This window comes from Dunckerocampus dactyliophorus, chromosome 2 (assembly GCF_027744805.1).
Source record: "Dunckerocampus dactyliophorus isolate RoL2022-P2 chromosome 2, RoL_Ddac_1.1, whole genome shotgun sequence".
NCBI classification, from domain to species: Eukaryota; Metazoa; Chordata; class Actinopteri; order Syngnathiformes; family Syngnathidae; genus Dunckerocampus; species Dunckerocampus dactyliophorus.
This window is the reverse complement of record NC_072820.1, coordinates 31378436-31396907: the sequence shown is the minus strand read 5'-3', so window position 1 is coordinate 31396907 and position 18472 is coordinate 31378436. Positions and strand designations below refer to the sequence as shown.

Genomic DNA, 18472 nt, shown 5'->3' with positions numbered 1-18472 from the left:
ATTGCATGAACATATTTATAATTTTATGTCAGTATGTCTTTTTTTATTTAGCATGCACATAGTGAATGAATGAATGAGTGAGTGAGTGAGTAAATGGTGTGTGTAGTAGTACATGAAGAGCCTCCAGTGTGAGCAATGTATCGATAGATGTGTATTTAGTACAGTGCATGTACATGCATATATAGTAGTGGTGTACAGTAAACACAGAGTGCAAAGAGACTAGCGGTTAAGCAAACACAAGCTTCAGGCTAACATGACAGACATCTACAGTATGATGGTGTCACACATACTGTGACCCCCATCCCCCACCCCCCAATAGTCCTGCTTTTCATGTCCATTAAACAAAGCTGTAATCGACACACGTGTGCCTTGTAGTCTATGCCAGTGATCTTAGCGCGACACATTCTGCACATGCACTATTGTGTGTCCCTGCAAGCTGAAAGGGTCAGCCTTCAAAGCTTGCAGACTCCCGCCGCAACCCCCCATGCAATGCAACACGTGTTTCCACCGGGCCGTAAATCTTTGTGTGTTTTATGTTTTGTTTTGTTTTTAGCACCACAGTATGAATGGACACAGCCACATGCAACAGTTGTGGTGAGATGACATGCATGTACTGTAAATAAAAATGTCAATAAAAATACATTAGAGTCTGTGAACCCTGTGACCAAACATACGTTATCCAAAACGGTCAATTTGGAGCCATTTTCTAAATTTAATTTTCAAACTTTGACAGCACTTTAAACTGCATATAAATGCATACAAATACACTGTATACATACTCAAAGTCATGCATTAAACGAGAAAGTACTATGCTTTAAACCAGCCTTTAACAACCCTTATATATATATAAAAACTTAATTTTTATTATTTAAAATGTTTTTTTATATTTAAAAAAAATATGCTGTAATAAAATTTTTCCCACATTATTAGTGTATTCATTATATTGTTATTTCCGGAAAAAGAAATTGTCAAAGGTTTTTTTTAGTCCCGTCGGTTGTGATTTTTCATTTGTGCATTTGTTTATTTATGTTTCAATATTATGGCATAATACACAATATAGTTTTCCTAATAAAGAGCCTTGAGTTAAATAGTTTATCTCAATAAACAAAAATATCCCGTGCATGTAGTGTCAATGCACTGACAAAATGTACGTCTCCAGTTCCATTCCTGGAGGTCATAATGACGCAGTGAAGAGACAACGCCGCGATGCTGGAGCACAGTTACCTTAGTTACTGTTGCTAGGTCTCACAAAGATGGACAGAAGGCGCTTCAAGACTATATGCGCTATAAAAGGAAAGTACTGATTGGAACTTGAATGTGCTACATTGTGAATTACTGCAGGTTACAAAGTGGACACTTTCTAATTTAGTGTCTTATTCCACCCCACAAAAAAAAATAGTTAATTACTATGAGTGATTCACAGCCTAAAAACTTGCAAATGATGAAACCCCCCGCCCATCCCTCCATTAATCACCTCCACTATTAGCGGCAAATTGATGGCTTCACTCTGAAATTCAATTAGGCAAGGAGGCATTGAGTCAAGGCCAGACGACCACGGCGCTGTACAGTATTCATGCAGCGCAAGTCTCATACTACTGCAACATGGCCGCCACCAGTGGAACAGGTTTTTTTAAAGCTTCATATTAAAGCTTCATATTAAAAAAACGTTTTGATATCAGTACATCCGTGCTAATTCCGTACATAAGTGCAAAAAAAATGTCGTCCTCTGCCACAATGCTACATTTTGATACAAAAATATTTTGGCGTAATACAGACGTTGCACTAAAAACACTAATTTTTTCTGCACAAACGCAATATTTTGAGATGTCGGATGTGTTTTGCTGAAATCACTACATTGTGATCACTATGAATCGCTAAAAAGCCAACAAGTCTCTGCAAAACGTACAATATTTTCACTTTATTTCAAAAACTGAACCAGTGTAATTTTGTTTTACATTTTTCAAAAATGCTGTACCTTAACATATTTTGGTTTGGTTTCTGTTTCACTAACAGCACTACATTTTTCAACAAAAATGTTGAGACTAAATTTTGATGTTTGATTGATAATGCAACATTTTTCTCACAAAACACCGTAGTTTTGCCTCAGTTCCATTAGAGCCCGACCAATATGGGATTTGTGAGGCCATAGCCGATACCGATATTGGGGGCTGTAAAAAAGCCACTATTCACTATACTGGCCGATAACTAATATATCGGCCACTGTATGAAAAACAAGCATTGATATACACAGGACATATACTGTCCCGTGTATATCAATTCTTATAATACCCAAAATACGATTCAATGCAAAGAAGCAGAAGACTATCCAAAATTAGGAATTTGAATTCATAAGACTGTCAACATCAGGACATGCCTCCATGTGATTTACTTTTAGGTGTTGACACAAATTTGTCGTGTTTCGTTGGTGCTGGAGCACTGGCTAACTTGCACACTGCAGATGTTGCATCTGACGTAACGCCTCCACACCTTACTCTTCACTTCTGCCTGTCAAATGCAAATGTATACATTTAGTGCATTTTTCTCACTAGCCTAGAATGTGATACCGTAGTTGAAGGTGATCATACATAGGCTAGTGTGAGGTGGTTTTCAACTCATACATGAAGTGTTTCTAAAAGGCTTAGCACATAGAAAATGGATGGATGGATGGATGTTCGCAAAAACATCTGACCAATATCAATTAGACTACAATTAGAAGTTTACTAGCTATTGAAAAGTTCTATCTGCAGCCACTGCGTGTTTGCTGAAAAACAAATGCTGAAGCAAACATTAAAAAGTGAAAAAATTACTAGACTTAATACAAGGGACTAAGCTACATTTTCTGTTACAATGTAGCTGCTTTCAAAACTTGCAACACAGGACACTAAATACATTACTTGGAACATTTTCAAAATGATTTGCATTAGATATTCACTGAAAACTGAAATCCTGCATGGAAGTATGAAGTGGGGCGCTGTGTATATCTGCCTTTCACTTTCAAACGCTGTACAGTCTCAGATAATGGTGGACATGTGAACTAACATCAATTTATACAACGTTAGTGCTGTAATACGCTCTCTAAAACTTGCGTGAAAACAAGAATGTTCTCCTTGACGGGCCCTGGCAGCGTGGCACTCAAGTGTAATGTCATATTGTTTTACAAAGTCCCAGCGGACCATGCTGTACAAAAATGCAGTTTCGTTTAATTCGAGCGAGTGAGACAGCGTGGCAGAGGGAGAGCGCTGCTGTGTGCGTGAGGAGGAGGGGCCAGGTACAGGGAGCAAGCAGACATAGAGACACACAGGGAGAGAGCGACTGCATCACACAATTTCCATGGTGGATACATTGCACTAAAAATGCTAACACAATATTTTGAGACGTCGGACATGTTTTGCTGAAATCACTGCATTGTGTTCACTATGGATCACTAAAAAGCCAACAAGTCTCTGCAAAACATGCAATATTTTCACACAACTTAAAAAAGTGAACCTGTGCAATTTTGTCTTTTTACATTTCTCAAAAATGGTATGCGTTCACCTGATTTTGTTTTTTTTTTACTAAAAATGCTAAATTGTTCCGCAAAACAAGACAAAATTTTGATGACAGAAATGTTTCATTGAAAACACTTTAGCTTGACCTAATTTGACATATTGTTGGCCTAAATCAGGGGTCACCAAAGCAAGCCTGCTTTTCATTCAGGTTTTCAGTTAATAATGAAAGAACAGTAGAAAGAAATGCATTCTGAAATACAAAATGTGAGTTGTGGACACCAGCATTTTGTTCATGTTCTGGTAAAACAAGCATATTCGCTTTGTTTGGGTTTAAAATAAGCTCTGAAAATAAATGTTAGAAAAATGAGTAGCTCTTCGCCATTTTCATTTTGTAAAAGTAGCTCTCACAAGGAAAAACATCGGTGACCCCTGGCCTAAATGAATGTTTTGATATGTAGTACTCTACACTGGCCTCTTGGTGTCAGTAATGTTACTGTAGCGACCGTAGTTGAGCTTCTGATTAGAATGCGAGCTATAGAGGGCTGTGACGTTCTGTACGCTGGGTTGCAGCTAGCTTTTAGGAAATAAAGTCTGTAGAGGAAGAGAACTAGGAAGTGTTGAATTGTTCATGCTGTGTTGTGAGCATCTGCCAGTATGACATAGTGACCTGTGTCTATTTCAAATAAAAAGGCTGACTAATTTACAGCCATCCTGACGTGGTGTCGTTCAGCGCCACTACATTACATTGATGAGACAATAGCCACCGCAGGAAGTACCATGTCTGGGAAAAAAACATGGAATTCTCCCAATGCTAGCATGTGACTCTATATTATGTCTTATTATAACTAAACATAAATAATAAATAATGGTGTGAATATGTTTAATTGTATTATGTCAACTATATTGATAACTATATTGATAATATGAGTGTAAATGGGGGGGGGATGCACCCCTGCTACTGGCTATATGATATGCCTTATTAAAGCTTTTTAATGTGCTACCCCGCACAATAGTTTCCATTGCATATGTTGGTAGGTAAGTTCTACCTGGCAGACAATTGTTTTTGTTTTGAAGGAAAGGGGGAGGATGACGCTGCCCAAGACGTTAGTTAGGGCAAGACACTACACTGCATGAAAGGATCGCGGCAGGCTGCAATGGTGCTAGCCACAGGTGAGCAGTTTCTGGGATCAGCGTTGAAAGGGATTTGTCGGCTTATGTCGATCGAATGATTTTTTACAAAAATCGGCCCATACTGATCGGTGGCTGATCAAAGCATCCCAAGTTTTAACCAAAACATGTCCACCCTCAAAATATAATTTTTGTTAAAAAACGTAGCGTTTTTGCCGCACGGTGGTCTAGTGGTTAGCACGTTGGCCAACACAGTAACAGCCTGGAGATCGGGAAGACCTGGGTTCGATTCTCCCTTGGGCATTTCTGTGTGGAGTTTGCATGTTCTCCCCGTGTGTGTGTGGGTTTTCTCCGGGTACTCCGGCTTCCTCCCACATTCCAAAAACATGCATGTTAGGTTAATTGGAGACTCTAAATTGTCCATAGGTATGAATGTGAGTGTGAATGGTTGTTTGTCTATATGTGCCCTGCCATTGGCTGGCCACCAGTCCAGGGTGTACCCCGCCTGTCGCCCGAAGTCAGCTGGGATAGGCTCCAGCATGCCCCCGCGACCCTAATGAGGAGAAGCGGTATAGAAAATGGATGGATGGAAGGTAGCGTTTTTTGTTTTTTTGTGAAAAGTGTCAAAATTTGTTCCGACACATTTGTGCTATTGCGAAAGATTGGCCATAAGACTACATTTTTCAACCAAATTGATAAATTTTGATCATTTTTTTTACTCGGGATGTCACATGATCTCGCAAGATTAAAACGTGACAAGATTTCTCATTCAGAAAAAATCTGTCTCATGGGCACTGAGGCCTGGGACAGTAATAAATTAATTATTTAACCACATCATAAATGAAAATGAACTCAATCATTTTAGCGGCCTCAATATATTGCCATGTGCATACATGTCTCTTTTCCCCGTCTCCAGCCTCCAGACAGGCAGGAAAGGGTTCACTCTGGTTTCAGCACCTTGGCCCGTTTGCTCTATGAACAACAGCATGAACCCGGAGTGAGCCCTTTTGTCAGTCATACAGTCTCTTTGTCTCGGTGGGTGGAGGCGGAGCCGCTAGCATACACACATGGTGCAGAAGAGTGTAACGTAGTAGAAATAATGTTAGTGGATTTCAGTATATTTTCACATATTTATTTATATTCTGTCATTGTACTTTTCTTAAAAACAATGTTAAAATCTCGTCTCGTATCTCATCTCATTCTCTGAGACACAATTTGTGTATCGTCTCGTGTAGTGTCTCGTGACACCCCCCTAGCTTTTACTGAAATTGCTCTGTCTCCACAGAAATTGAATATTTGGAAGAATTATATGAAGCTTTTTGTAGGTAAACCCACAAAAAATGCAGAGTTTTTTGTACAGCATGCTACTAAAACATCTTGACAACAATCGCAGGCTGACGGTCCAGCTAAAGAGTGACACGCTCCAACACCTGTTACACTGAATGGGTCTGATGAGTCATGGCAAGCCACAGTCCTAATTGGATGTCAAACATCAACTATGTACGCTAAAGACGATGCTTTTTAATGCCGGTTGGGGGTCAGAGGTCAAGCAAAAGAACTTCACAATGTCCAATTACTCTCCTCGGGCGATGATTTGATCTGAAAGGTCAGAGGCAGGAAGCTGGGGAGGATTCTTTCTAAGTCAGCGGTGGCATTTTTGGCTATTGTCATCCATTCATACCAATCAATATTCATCAGGCTACACTTTATCCCAAGGGTGTCCAAACTTTTACACCGAGGGCCGCATACTGGAAAGTCTTGGATATAGGGGCCATCATTTAGTAAGGAATAGCGGTGTAACGAATCATCTATTACATGGACGTATGGCAACTACATCGAGTTGCCATTCCGGACGACATATATCGATCTAACATTGTTTAAAAGCTAGCGTTGGATTCAAGCATGGCAGACTTTACATGGATGTGTGGTTTTTAGCACTTTTAATGATAAAGACATTAAACGTTACTCAATTCAGTAACGTCTGTCTGTGACGTCATCGCCGTGCGCCAGCAGACAACAAAACGTAGCATGGCGGATGGCAGACGACGAGCCGGTGAGCGAGAAGTAATTAAGCCACCATTGCGGTCCAGTGTATGGAAACACTTTGGCTTTTGCAGGGAGGGAGATATCCTAAATAAATAAGTTGCTCACTGTTTGTAGGATATGTAAAGGTCAAGTAAAATACCACAGCAACACAACAAATCTCTCCAACCACCGTGACCAGCTAAAACACCATGGGACTTCACACAACGCTGACCGTCCAAGCACCTCTTGCAGTAGCGAGTAGCAGGTAAGCCTACTTTAATTCAACCTGAAGAGATGTTGGTTGCACTTTATATTGATATTAATATTGTATTATTTTCATGTTGAAAAACAAAAGCAGAAGTAGCAGGTACACCTACTGCTGAAATGTTGGTTACACTTACTATACTTGTATTGAAAATGGATTGAGTATTGAAAATGAGAGCATAAAGGTTAACTTCCTGTTAATTCAACCTGAAGTGTTGGTTGCACTTTCTTCAAATAAAATGTGAATACATTTGCCATTAATTGCTCTTTATATCCATAATTAATTTATACCTGATTCCCTTACAAAAAACATCAGGAATCTAGGAAACCTCACCTGCTCTTTCCAGTTTCCAGGTATCTATTTCACAGTCACACTGCTTGAATGTTTGGCTAAAAAGTTACTGAATCATTTCGGTTCATTGGAGACTCTAAATTGTCCATAGGTATGAATGTGAGTGTGAATGCTTGTTTGTCTATATGTGCCCTGCCATTGGCTGGCCACCAGTCCAGGGTGTACCCCACCTCTCGCCCCAGGTCAGCTGGGATAGGCTCCAGCATACCCCCGCGACCCTAATGAGGAGAAGTGGAATAAAAAATGGATGCATGGGTGATTAATTTCGGATCGTACCGTTCTAAATAAACTAACCTTGAATCGTATCGGCAACCACGACTCATGATACGAATTGAATAGTTGTTCAGATTAATCGTTACACCCCTGTCACATTCATGTTTCCTTCGTCTGGTTTCATGCCTTGTCCTTGTGATTTTTTTTCTTAGATCCCCTACTCCCAGCTGGAGGCGGAGCTGCTGGACGCACCTGACTCCTATCACCACCTGTCTATTTATGCCTAGTTCTGCCAGCTGTGAGACGCCGGATTATTGCACCTACTTTCCTCTAGTGCATCGTCTCTTTAGCTGTACCTCATTTTTCTTCTCGTATTGTGCCTCCAGCAGCTACCTGCCCCGCCAGGTTACCTTTTATTTTTTCCATGGTGTAACCTTTTTCGCCATCACCTTTTGTTAGCTTTTGTGGATCATTAAAGACTTTGACTACCTCTACTGCCTCTCGCATCTGCATCTGGGGTCCAAACACACTGCCAAGCGTAACAACCCCGAGTAAAGAAAAAAAGAAACAAGCTAAAATGTGTGAAGACGCTGTACTTTCACATCATTTTGAAGGCAAATGTGTTTTGGTGAAAATACTACATTTTATCACAAAAACAATCAGTCTAATACTGATATGGTGTTGTTAGAGAGGCTACATCTCTCTACCAAAAAATGCTTCATTTTGACAAATTACTGTAGCTTCACTAAAAACGTTATTTTTCACACGAAATATTGCAACTACATTTTGATGGCAGATGTGTTTAACAGAAAACCTGATACCTCAATGAGAGGGCAGTAAAGGCTCTCGAGGGAATTTATTAGCATTATTATTTATTAGCATTATTATTTATTAGCGATTTATTAGCGTTTGTGCTTGAACTGCTCTGTTTGTCAAAGATGACAGAATAAAAGTTGCATGTTAAAAGACCCGCGATGTCATACTTCCACGTCGCTGAAGTGGCCAAAATGTGTGTTAAAGAGTCTGTGTGTGTGTGTGTGTGTGTGTGTGTGCGTGTGTGTGCGTGTGTGCGTGTGTGTGTGTGTGTGTATATCTCTGTCAAAGAGTGTTTGGAAGTGAAGTATAAGATACATCCTGGCTGCACTACAGGGTATGGGCACACTGCTACTTCTGTAAACTACTGACTACGAGCACTAAGTTGACAAATTTCTTTTTCTAACACTCTGTTTTCATTTCACTTAGTTGTTGGGTGTTTTTGCAATGTTTGCAATGTTTTTGTAATGTGAGTCACAATTACATTTTGTGAAATGATTTTCTTGAAGAGAATGCTACGTGAGTGATGGACAGTTTACCTTACCAACGTCTACTTGTTGTACTTTGTGTTTGTTTTTATACACTGAGGTTCTTTTTGCTGTTTAAAAAAACAGAATGTTTAATAAACAAAAATGTACATAAAGCAAATATATTATGCAGTCTAATGTTCACGGGTGTATTAAAAACTTTTAAATTATTTTTCCAAAAAGTACACTTATTATAGATAAAAACTTCTATCTGCGATTAATTGTAATTAATTACATGTTGACTATGGACAACATGCGATTAATCGTGATTAAATGTTTTAATCAATTGACAACCCTAATTTAAATATTTGTATAGATCAAAATATACATTTATATATTTTTGTCGGCTTTGTGTTATAAGTGACAGAGCATATATTATTATATTACCGTGATTAGTCCGCGACCCAAGTGAGGACAAGCAGCGTAGAAAATGAATGAATGAATTAATTAATTACTGTGATTAGTGTCATTTCAACTTACTGTTATATAATATTTGAAGGATTCCGGGTGAAATACTGTAATAGAACTTTGTTTATTTATTTATTTAGTTAATGTAAAGTTGGTTATACAGTCTGTTAAATGCGCCGATACAGTAGGTGGCGGAAAATCAAAAGGATGCAGGGGCTATTTTGATATTTTCAATTTAGTTTTTTTTTTATTATTTTCTTTAAGCGCTAAAAAATGTGTTTTATATATTTAAAAGACAAACATTTGTGTCGGCTATGTGTTATAGGTAACAATGCATATTATTAGTATCAACATATTAGCTTACTGTTATAAACTACTTGAAGGACAGGTAAAATGATCTACATTTTTGTTTAAGCTAATGTAGAGCAGGTTATACATCTTTAAAGTCATGGCTGCAACTAGAGATGCCCAATATCTTTTTTTTTTCAAACTCCGAATTTAAAATTGACTCTGCAGGGGTCACCTATCAAACGGATGCAGTCAACGCTAATAGAACACATGCCTAATCATGCTCATTTTTGGGAAAAGCGCATCAATGATTCAGCGGTGTGGAATATAAATCACCTTAATAGAGTCCTTTGTGCCTAATCTCGACTATGAAAAGCAGAAGAAGCGTCCACGCAGGACAAAAACGGCGGTGTTGTTTGTGCCGCTAATGACATGCAGGGACGAGGGGAGGTGTTCCTTCAACACAACACAACCTGCCACATCTCACCACCCAGACAAGTGCATAACACCCAGACTGACTCTTAGAATGAGCGGCCGCTTCCTTGCTAGTTGCCTAGCAACAACACACACATAAAAAGAAAAAGAACCGTTTCAACGTATGCAAGCTCGTGTGTGTGTGTGCGTGACACTGCATTTCTGACGTCGCTGACGTTTTGAGGTTGAGATTTATTCTTGGATTGGGTATCAATGGGAGTATCGATGGGAACCAGGACTAACATTCCAATTCTCCCGGGATCGTTCAAATGTTTTTATTTCCTTTCCTAGGTTTGATGCCCACGTCACTGACCATAAGAAACAGCCGCGAACACCAACAAAGAAGAAGCCTGCAAGCACCAGCGAAGAAAAGAAAAAAGTTTGGTTTAAGTTCAGAAATAAGAGCGGTCGGCTCAGTGCAACATTGGCAACACATTGATATGCAACGGAGGATGCACGATCAGCATGATTAATGTTCACATCAGACTTCCTGTCAGGGAAGTCAAACAATAAATGACGTCTGTCTCATGCCAATGTTACCCAGGGCTTCAGGATGATGTGGACCTTCCAGCTACGGCTAGCTAGTTTATCATTTGCACAGTACTCTACACAGTACTCTGTTAGCAACAGTCAAGGGACGTTCTCAGCTCACACACAAAGGGTGCCATAAAAAATAGCTTACGTCAACATCGAGGCAGCAAACAAAGTACACTACTTTTCAAAAGTAAACAACTTTTGTGAAAGTGTACTCCTGTAAAAACGAACTTCGTAACATTTATATTCAAGTTGAGTGTTTGATATTTATGTACTGCATGGTTGAAAATAGCCCTTTAAGAAATCATAGTGAGGCTGATAAGTTCATATCATTAAAAAGTCATGGAGAAGTTCAGACATTTCATCCAAAAAGAGCTCTGGTTAGCACCCTCATTTGAACTGTGCAAACTTTTATGACCCTGCCTCTATAAAGCATCGGAATCGAGAATTGTTTGGAATCAAAACGACGAATCGCAACTCGAATCGTTCAAATTCAAACGATGCCCAACCCTAGTGCCGGGTGCATGATCTACCAACCGCCAGGGTCTCTTGTTTTGCTTGTGGCTTTCGGCAACCTCCTGATGTATTTTTTATGAACTTGGCAGGATGGCAGAAGCTGCATTCCAAGTATCAGAGTCCAAGAAGGCCAGCGGCTTTATCTACCTCTGCATGTGCTTTAAAATGTTACTGTGAGCTGCTTTCTCATGCACTCCTAACCATCAAGTACAAAAAATAAAATAAAGTTGTTGTGTATCATGACTTTTACATTTTACCAAATACTGCCTTCCAAGTTTAGCACTTTAGATAAATACCTGGCTGTAATGAGAGCCTTTACGGGACATAGACTGAATTACTAATCAGCGAAATCATGGTGGGTCTAAACTGGAAACACATACAACACAAAAGGCAAAGAAAAGGTCAACAAGCTCCTCTCCAAAGAGGAGCAAAAAAAGGTGAATTCTCTGCTAAAAAAAAAAACCCCAAAACAATGGTCACTGCACAACAGAAACATTGAAAGCGACAGAGCCTTGTTGCCCTGGGCCAAACTCTGATGTAACGTAGCAAATCTAGTTGCGCTGTGCCTTGAATATTATGAAATCATTTTCAGGGATTAGTTTAGTTTGTTGTTAACCTGTGACTCAGACGCCCACAGCCACGCTGACAGGAGCTCTCTCGGTTACAATGAATTGGGCGAATGGGGACAAACCCTAAAAAAATGGAAGTATGTTACCAGCGTCGTGTACAGTATATCCCATAAGCGACATACAGCAGCTTGCTAACACGTCTGTGCACACTCAAGGTTTTCACCACTTATTTTTAGCCTCCATGAACACCTGTACTTTTTAGATATCAGCATTGCCTAGTCGTGTTTTCCCAATGAGAAAAGATTATTACAGGAAGTACTCCACAAAAACAGCTGAGATAACCATGTTATCATATAAAATGAGTAGGGTTGCGAGTGATAATCAACAAATCAGCCATAAATACTTAGATTCATCGATTGTAGAGACGTGTGTCACAACGTTCTACACAGAACGCGTCTACATCCGGTCGGCCTATTTTGCGGCAGTCACGTGTTAGGCAAGCCGAGTTGTACTATGCATGAGTAATCTACGTCATCAGTCGATCTGTTTTACCGCAGTTACAGATCGGAAACGTCAGGCAACACAATTTCTACCACGCATGTACAATACACGCCACTCCCCCACTCTCAAGAAACATTATTAAGATTGGAGAAATTACAACATAATTGATCTGGTTTTTTTGCTTATATCATATCCATGGTGCAAGCGGATGAATTCTAAGCCCTCTTTTCTTGGTTTCATAAATTATTTTCATGTGTTTTCACCCCTGAAAAAATACAGACAAATGCATTTTCTAGCAAGATATATTTGGATAGATGATATTTTTGCAATAAGAAAAAAACTAGCTGAATCCTCTAGCTTAATTCATCATCACTCTGCTTATGGTTGTTTACATTGAAATATAATAGTAAACATGACTGGATAGGACATGCATGTCTGTCGTGCATCTGTGCGTGCGCTACGTGCATTGCGTACATTTTTACGTAGTTCAGTCTTTGTTAGATAGAAACATCCACATGCTAGCAAAGTCTTTTAATAAGAGTCACTAATAAAATAACCCCCCAATATATTACATATATGAAGTATTGTTATTGACATTTATGTTCATACATTTTAAAAAAGCAACCCTAATGAGGATAAGTGGTATAGAAAATAGATGGATGGTTGCATTGTGTAAAACTAAGACAAGAAAAACATCAAATTAAAAGCACTAAATGAATACAGACCCACCATCCACCAGTACGAGCCTGGAGTTTGCTTTTCCAGAGCATAAATATGCACATTAGCACTCAATAAGGTTGTCAAATCTTACCTTTGTGCATTCCCCCATAGTATCAGCATATGAGGTGAAAGAAAAAGGGGAAAAATACAGTATAGTAGTTTATCTGTGCAACGTGGGAGAAAGTTAGTGTGTTCAAGGGCCATCGAACAAAGTGGGACAAGTTGGTCACTGTCAGTAATTGTTCGGTGAGACCACCACCAAAGCACGTGACTTGAACAACCAGCTTTTGTTGCAGGTTTAAATCATCTCACAACAAACACAATAATATAATAATTGGCCTACAAATTATCGTCGATAATCAATTGTCTAAAAAAACATTTTTTTGCCCATTTTTTCAAATAAACAATTTTTTTGCCCATTTTTTTAAATGTCATGAGAGGTGTACTACACATTTGAACCACTAGAAGTGTAGTGTACGGTGTACCTGTGTGAGACATTAGCTTGACACAGAAGTTGCCTGTACGTATGTTTTTGCAATGTAGCTAGCAACACTGTTTGTGAGAACGCACCATTTTGCACTGTTTTGTTTATATTTGCCGACCAAACGCCTCAGTAAGCGTTACTGTCAGGACGAAGGCTCCGCTGCCTGAGGCACCTACATCGGTAGTTTTTTTTTCCCCAGTTGAGAAAACTGTCCGTGTCAGTCATCTGTGTTCATGTGCTCACCGTGTTCATCCTGTTTAAAACCGAAATGTTCCCACATTGTGGCTGTCGGCTGTGGCTCAAAAACCATCGTTTCTGTGCCTTCTTAATGTTAGCATATGCTGTCTCACGAAGCTCACTGCTAAGCCCTCTGTGTCCACTCACTAGTGTTCATTCCACGAAAGAACCGATGCACACAGACAGATGCAGAGTGAACCCTTGATTAATCGTTCGATTAATCGATTTATCGATTACCAGGACGTTAACTTATCGTGGACGGGTCTGGAACCAATTCAGGTGCAGGAATTCTAAACTATGTTCTATTACTTCGAGTTTTATTTTTGCAACGGTACATTACTTTTTGTACCAAATGTGTCACCTTTCGAGCAATTCCAGAACATGAATGTGTGTGCTACATCCTACTAAAACGCCTGTTGGCTAAATTGTCACATGTCTGCTAATTATACTGCATTACTTTTTATACTTACTCTGACTAATATTTGTCACTTCTCTACCACAGTTTTTATACTGAAAATTGAAATTCAACTTCACTCTATCACGTTTTTCAAACCTATATCAATTGATAAATCATGCTGTTTTGTGGTTGAATAAGACCTAATATTAGTCAAATAATATGCATATTTAAGCAAATGTTACACGTTTCTTGCCTTGTCAATCATAAAAATGGCTTAATGAATTAAAATATAAATCCATGGAATTAAGAAACCACATTAAAATTGTCAGTGTGATATTCCACAATGGTCAATAGGTGTCATTAATTGTTCGGTGAGACAAGTATCAGACTTGACTGCCGAAACAACAGGCTTTTATTGCATGTTTAAATGCTCTCACAACAGGCACAATAACAATAACAATAACAATAATATCGTAATAATCATAACAATGCAGGCTACTGTTGTGGCCGTAATCCAGCTAAAACACAACTCTAAACCCCCGACATCACTTCCTGTCCACACGTCCAGAATACATTTATTGCAACACAGGAGTGTGAGTCTTATTTATTAGTTTAAATGTCTTATTTTCTCCTGATAGGTCTAATATATTGGGTAATATGAGTGTAAAGGTGACTATAGGGATGTTAATTCATGTCTAGGTCTCTAATAATGGTAAAACCATATTTACAAGGTCATAAACAAGTTTTCTATGATGTAACTGCGAAAATATTACATTTATAAATATGGAATCCTAATTTCGGGAAATTCACTTATCATGGTCGGGTCTGGAACCAATTAACTGTGATAAATGAGGATTTACTGTATAGCGTTTATTTTTCCCGGAAAAGTCTAAATACTGGTACAACTACTGCTACTACAGAAATGTAGCAGGATTTAGTAGAAAAAGCAGTGCCACGTAGTCAGTGGGAAAGTGACAATTTAGACAAAAAGCTATTCCATTAACGACATGGCATTGTGTTCCACCTAGTTTTTGAGCATGAACTGATGAACAACTGCTCGGATGAGAGGTGAAACGTCTTCTAAGACAACCTGAACAGTTCGGTTCATCGATTGAATGCCCTGAGGATGTAATGACCTGGATGATTGAGAATATTCACAGACATACACGGCATTGCTTTTCCTACTAAATCCTACTACATTTCTGTAGCAGGAGGAAAAAACAACAAAAATGTTACCTAAATTCTCACTTTTCCGTTAACTACATGGTATTACTTTTTGTACTAAATCTTCCTAAATGTATGTACTTTTTAGACTTTTACAGGAAAAACTAACTCTCTTTTTTGTCTAAATTGACACTTTTTGATGAACTAAATGACATGACTTTTTATTGTAAATCCTCCTACATTTCTGGAGTAGAAGAAGTGACAGTTTTTAGACATTTCCAGGAAAGACAACAAAATTGTTATCCAAATCGTCGCCTTTCCGTGAACTACGTGGTATTAATTTTTGTACGAAATCTTAGTCAAATTCTGTAGTATTAGTAGTGACAGTTTTTAGACTTTTTCAGGAAAAACAAACGCTCGAACTTTTGTCTAAATTGTCACGTTTGCATGAACTAAATGGCATTACTCTTTGTATTAAATCCTACTAAATTTCTTTTGTTTTTGGAGACTTTTCCAGGGGATTGTCATCCATAACCATGACATTGCCTGCTTTTAAGTATTTCACTTTTAGTGCTCCAGTGCACTGTAAATATTTAACAACCTGCATCTATGTCATCTATGTCCACAAAAACAGCATTGGCTCAACAAACCCAAAGCAAAACGATGCAACGCGTCGCTTTAGGTAGAGAATTAAACGTGCTTTCTTAGGTGAAACGCTACTAAGAGACACTGAGTGAGGACATCCAACAAGTGTCAGGTGTAAAAGAATGATAAGCATCTCCAGTGGGTGAGGCATGATGATGTTCCCTCATCCAACTGACGCTGCATGTGCATGGACGTGGTGGTCCTACCTTCTTCTTGGCGTGGCAGTGGCAACAGACGGTCCACAGGTACTTGAGGGTCCTCCATAAGAGAATGATGAAGAGGCCACCGAAGAAGGTGACCATGGAGGAGGCCAGGAAAGCCCACCACATGCGCTGGCCGTTGCTGTCACACGGCACGTCCGGCGAGAAGGGGATGATCATGTTCATCTTGGCGATGTGGACAGAAGGGTCCGGGGTGAACCTCTCCCTGCTCTTCGGCATGGTTGACACCCACGGCGCGCTCACCTGTCAACACAAGCTGGGGTGTTGCTTCAGGCCACCCCCCAGCCCCACAAGCCTTCTCACGCAAGCAGCGGCTCGGCCATGTTGAGTCAGCCGCCCTCCAGCCGCTTCTAACGGGCACCAAAAGTTGAGTGGGCGCCGCTGGGGACAACTTCCTGTCAAATGAGGGGATCAGGCGTCACGATGCGCGTACACGCCCCGGTTGCCTTGTGCGTCATCCGGTACGTATAAACATGCAATTTTAGCACCAACAAAAACAAATACAAATACGCACATATGAGGTAAAACGTCGACGTTGTGAATGGAAGTATAATAATAAATAAATTGAATATATTTTTAAAATTGTCATGCAAGTCGTCGTGGCGAGCAGCTGTTCGAGTGGCGTTTGGTGTCCAGCCAACACGCGCTGCAAGGCGGGCTTAAAAGATGGAAGATTTACAGGTGGCGGTGGAAGTAGGGGCGGAGCTAAAGAGGGCCGACGCGATGCTTATCTGGAGGAGGGCTGCTGGTTAATACACCAACTACTGGTATCGTGAGGAATTTTGACTTTTTTTGGGGCGTGGGGGGTAGGAAAATGGTGGTTTTATTTACTGACCAGCCGTTAACAATGGCAAGCCCCCCCCATAGTATTCAATAAAATTATCACATTATTAAATAAAAAAATGTTATCTTTGGCGGTTAAAATGTGGCTGTTAAAATCATTAAATATCACTTTAAAATAACCGATTTGACAGTGAAGCAAATCAATGGGGTTTGCAGTGGGGAATTTCCTCCATCCAGTGACCAAACAGGGTATTGCTCCCATTCAAAGGGTCTTTGCAATCAGTTTTCAATCCAGCATATTCTCAGTGCTGGAGCCTATCCCAGCTACCTACAAAATGTTCAGGTTTCTACTACATTTTGCACTTAAAAGTGTCTAAATTGTCACTTTTCCAATAATTCAAGTGTACTTTTTTAAAAGTAAATCCTACTACACTCCTGATCAAAATCTTAGAACCAGTTGTAAAATTGCTAGAATTTGCATTTTTTTGCATTTACATTTGGAACTTAATGAGTTTTTAAGTAGAGCTAAAATATGCAAAAGCAAGAAGGGGGAGAGAGACAAAAAAGCACTTACTGGTGCCGACTGCAGCACAATAACCATCAGACGGCATCTGCGGGAAAAAGGTTTAAAAAACCAGAAACGAATTAAAAGACCTCGTCTCCTTCAACGCCACAAAACTTCCAGTTTAGACTTTGCCAGGGAGCATGAAACATGGGACATTGAAAGGTGGAAAAAAGTTTTATTCTCTAATGAGAAAAAATGTAACCTTGACGGTCCAGATGGCTTCCAACGTTACTGGCATGACAAGGAGATCCCACCTGAGATGTTTTCTACTCATGACTGATGGCCCTCGTCTGTGTGGTAACAGCTGGGTTTTTCAACAGGACAACGCTGCAGTTCACAATGCTCGCTTGACCAAGGACTTCTTCAGGGAGAATAACATCACTCTTTTGGACCATCCTGCATGTTCCCCTCATTTCAATCCCATAGAGAACATTTGGAGATGGATGGCAAGGGAAGTTTATAAAAATGGCCATCAGTTCCAGACAGTTGATGCCCTTGGTGAAGCCATCTTCACCACTTGGAGCAATGTTCCCACTAGCCTCCTGGAAACACTCGCATCAAGCATGCCCAAACCCATTTTTGAAGTGATGAACAAGAACGGTGGAGCTACTCATTACTGAGTCCTACTGAGAACATTTTTGTTCTGGTTTGGAGAGTGGTCTAGCATGTTGGCCAACACAGTAACAGTCTGGAGATGGGGAAGATCTGGGTTTGAATCTCCCTTGGACATCTCTGTGTGGAGTTTGCATGTTCTCCCCGTGTGTGTGTGGGTTTCCTCCCACATTCCAAAAACATGCATGTTAGGTTAATTGGAGACTCTAAATTGTCCATAGGTATGAATGTGAGTGTGAATGCTTGTTTGTCTATATGTGCCCTGCCATTGGCTGGCCACCAGTCCAGGGTGTACCCCACCTCACCCAAAGTCAGCTGGGATAGGCTCCAACATACCATAACATAGAAAATGGATGGATGTTTGGAGAGTTTTTTGTTATTTTTTGAGCGATGGTCCTAAACTTTTGATCAGGTGATAAACAACCTATTTCATTTTGTTTTTTTGGGGGGGTTTATATCACAAGCTCCAAATGCTTTTTGTCTCACTCCCCCTTCTTGTTTTTGCATATTGTAGCTCTACTTAAAACCTCATTAAGATCCAAAT

At 39.8% G+C, this 18472-nt stretch overlaps 1 protein-coding gene across 4 annotated transcripts in view; it reads right to left on the bottom strand.

Moving 5' to 3' along the window:
- Positions 1–16609, bottom strand: part of LOC129177641 (calcium-activated potassium channel subunit alpha-1-like) — a 112138-nt gene extending 95529 nt beyond the window's left edge. For 2 of the 4 annotated variants that reach the window (XM_054768986.1, XM_054768985.1), the window contains exon 1: positions 15954–16609. In XM_054768986.1, the coding sequence (XP_054624961.1) occupies positions 15954–16187 (234 nt within the window). In that variant the 5' untranslated portion in view covers positions 16188–16609. The remainder of the gene's footprint in view (positions 1–15953) is intronic. The other 2 variants (XM_054768987.1, XM_054768990.1) reach the window with 1 other exon arrangement.
- Positions 16610–18472: the final 1863 nt, after the last annotated feature.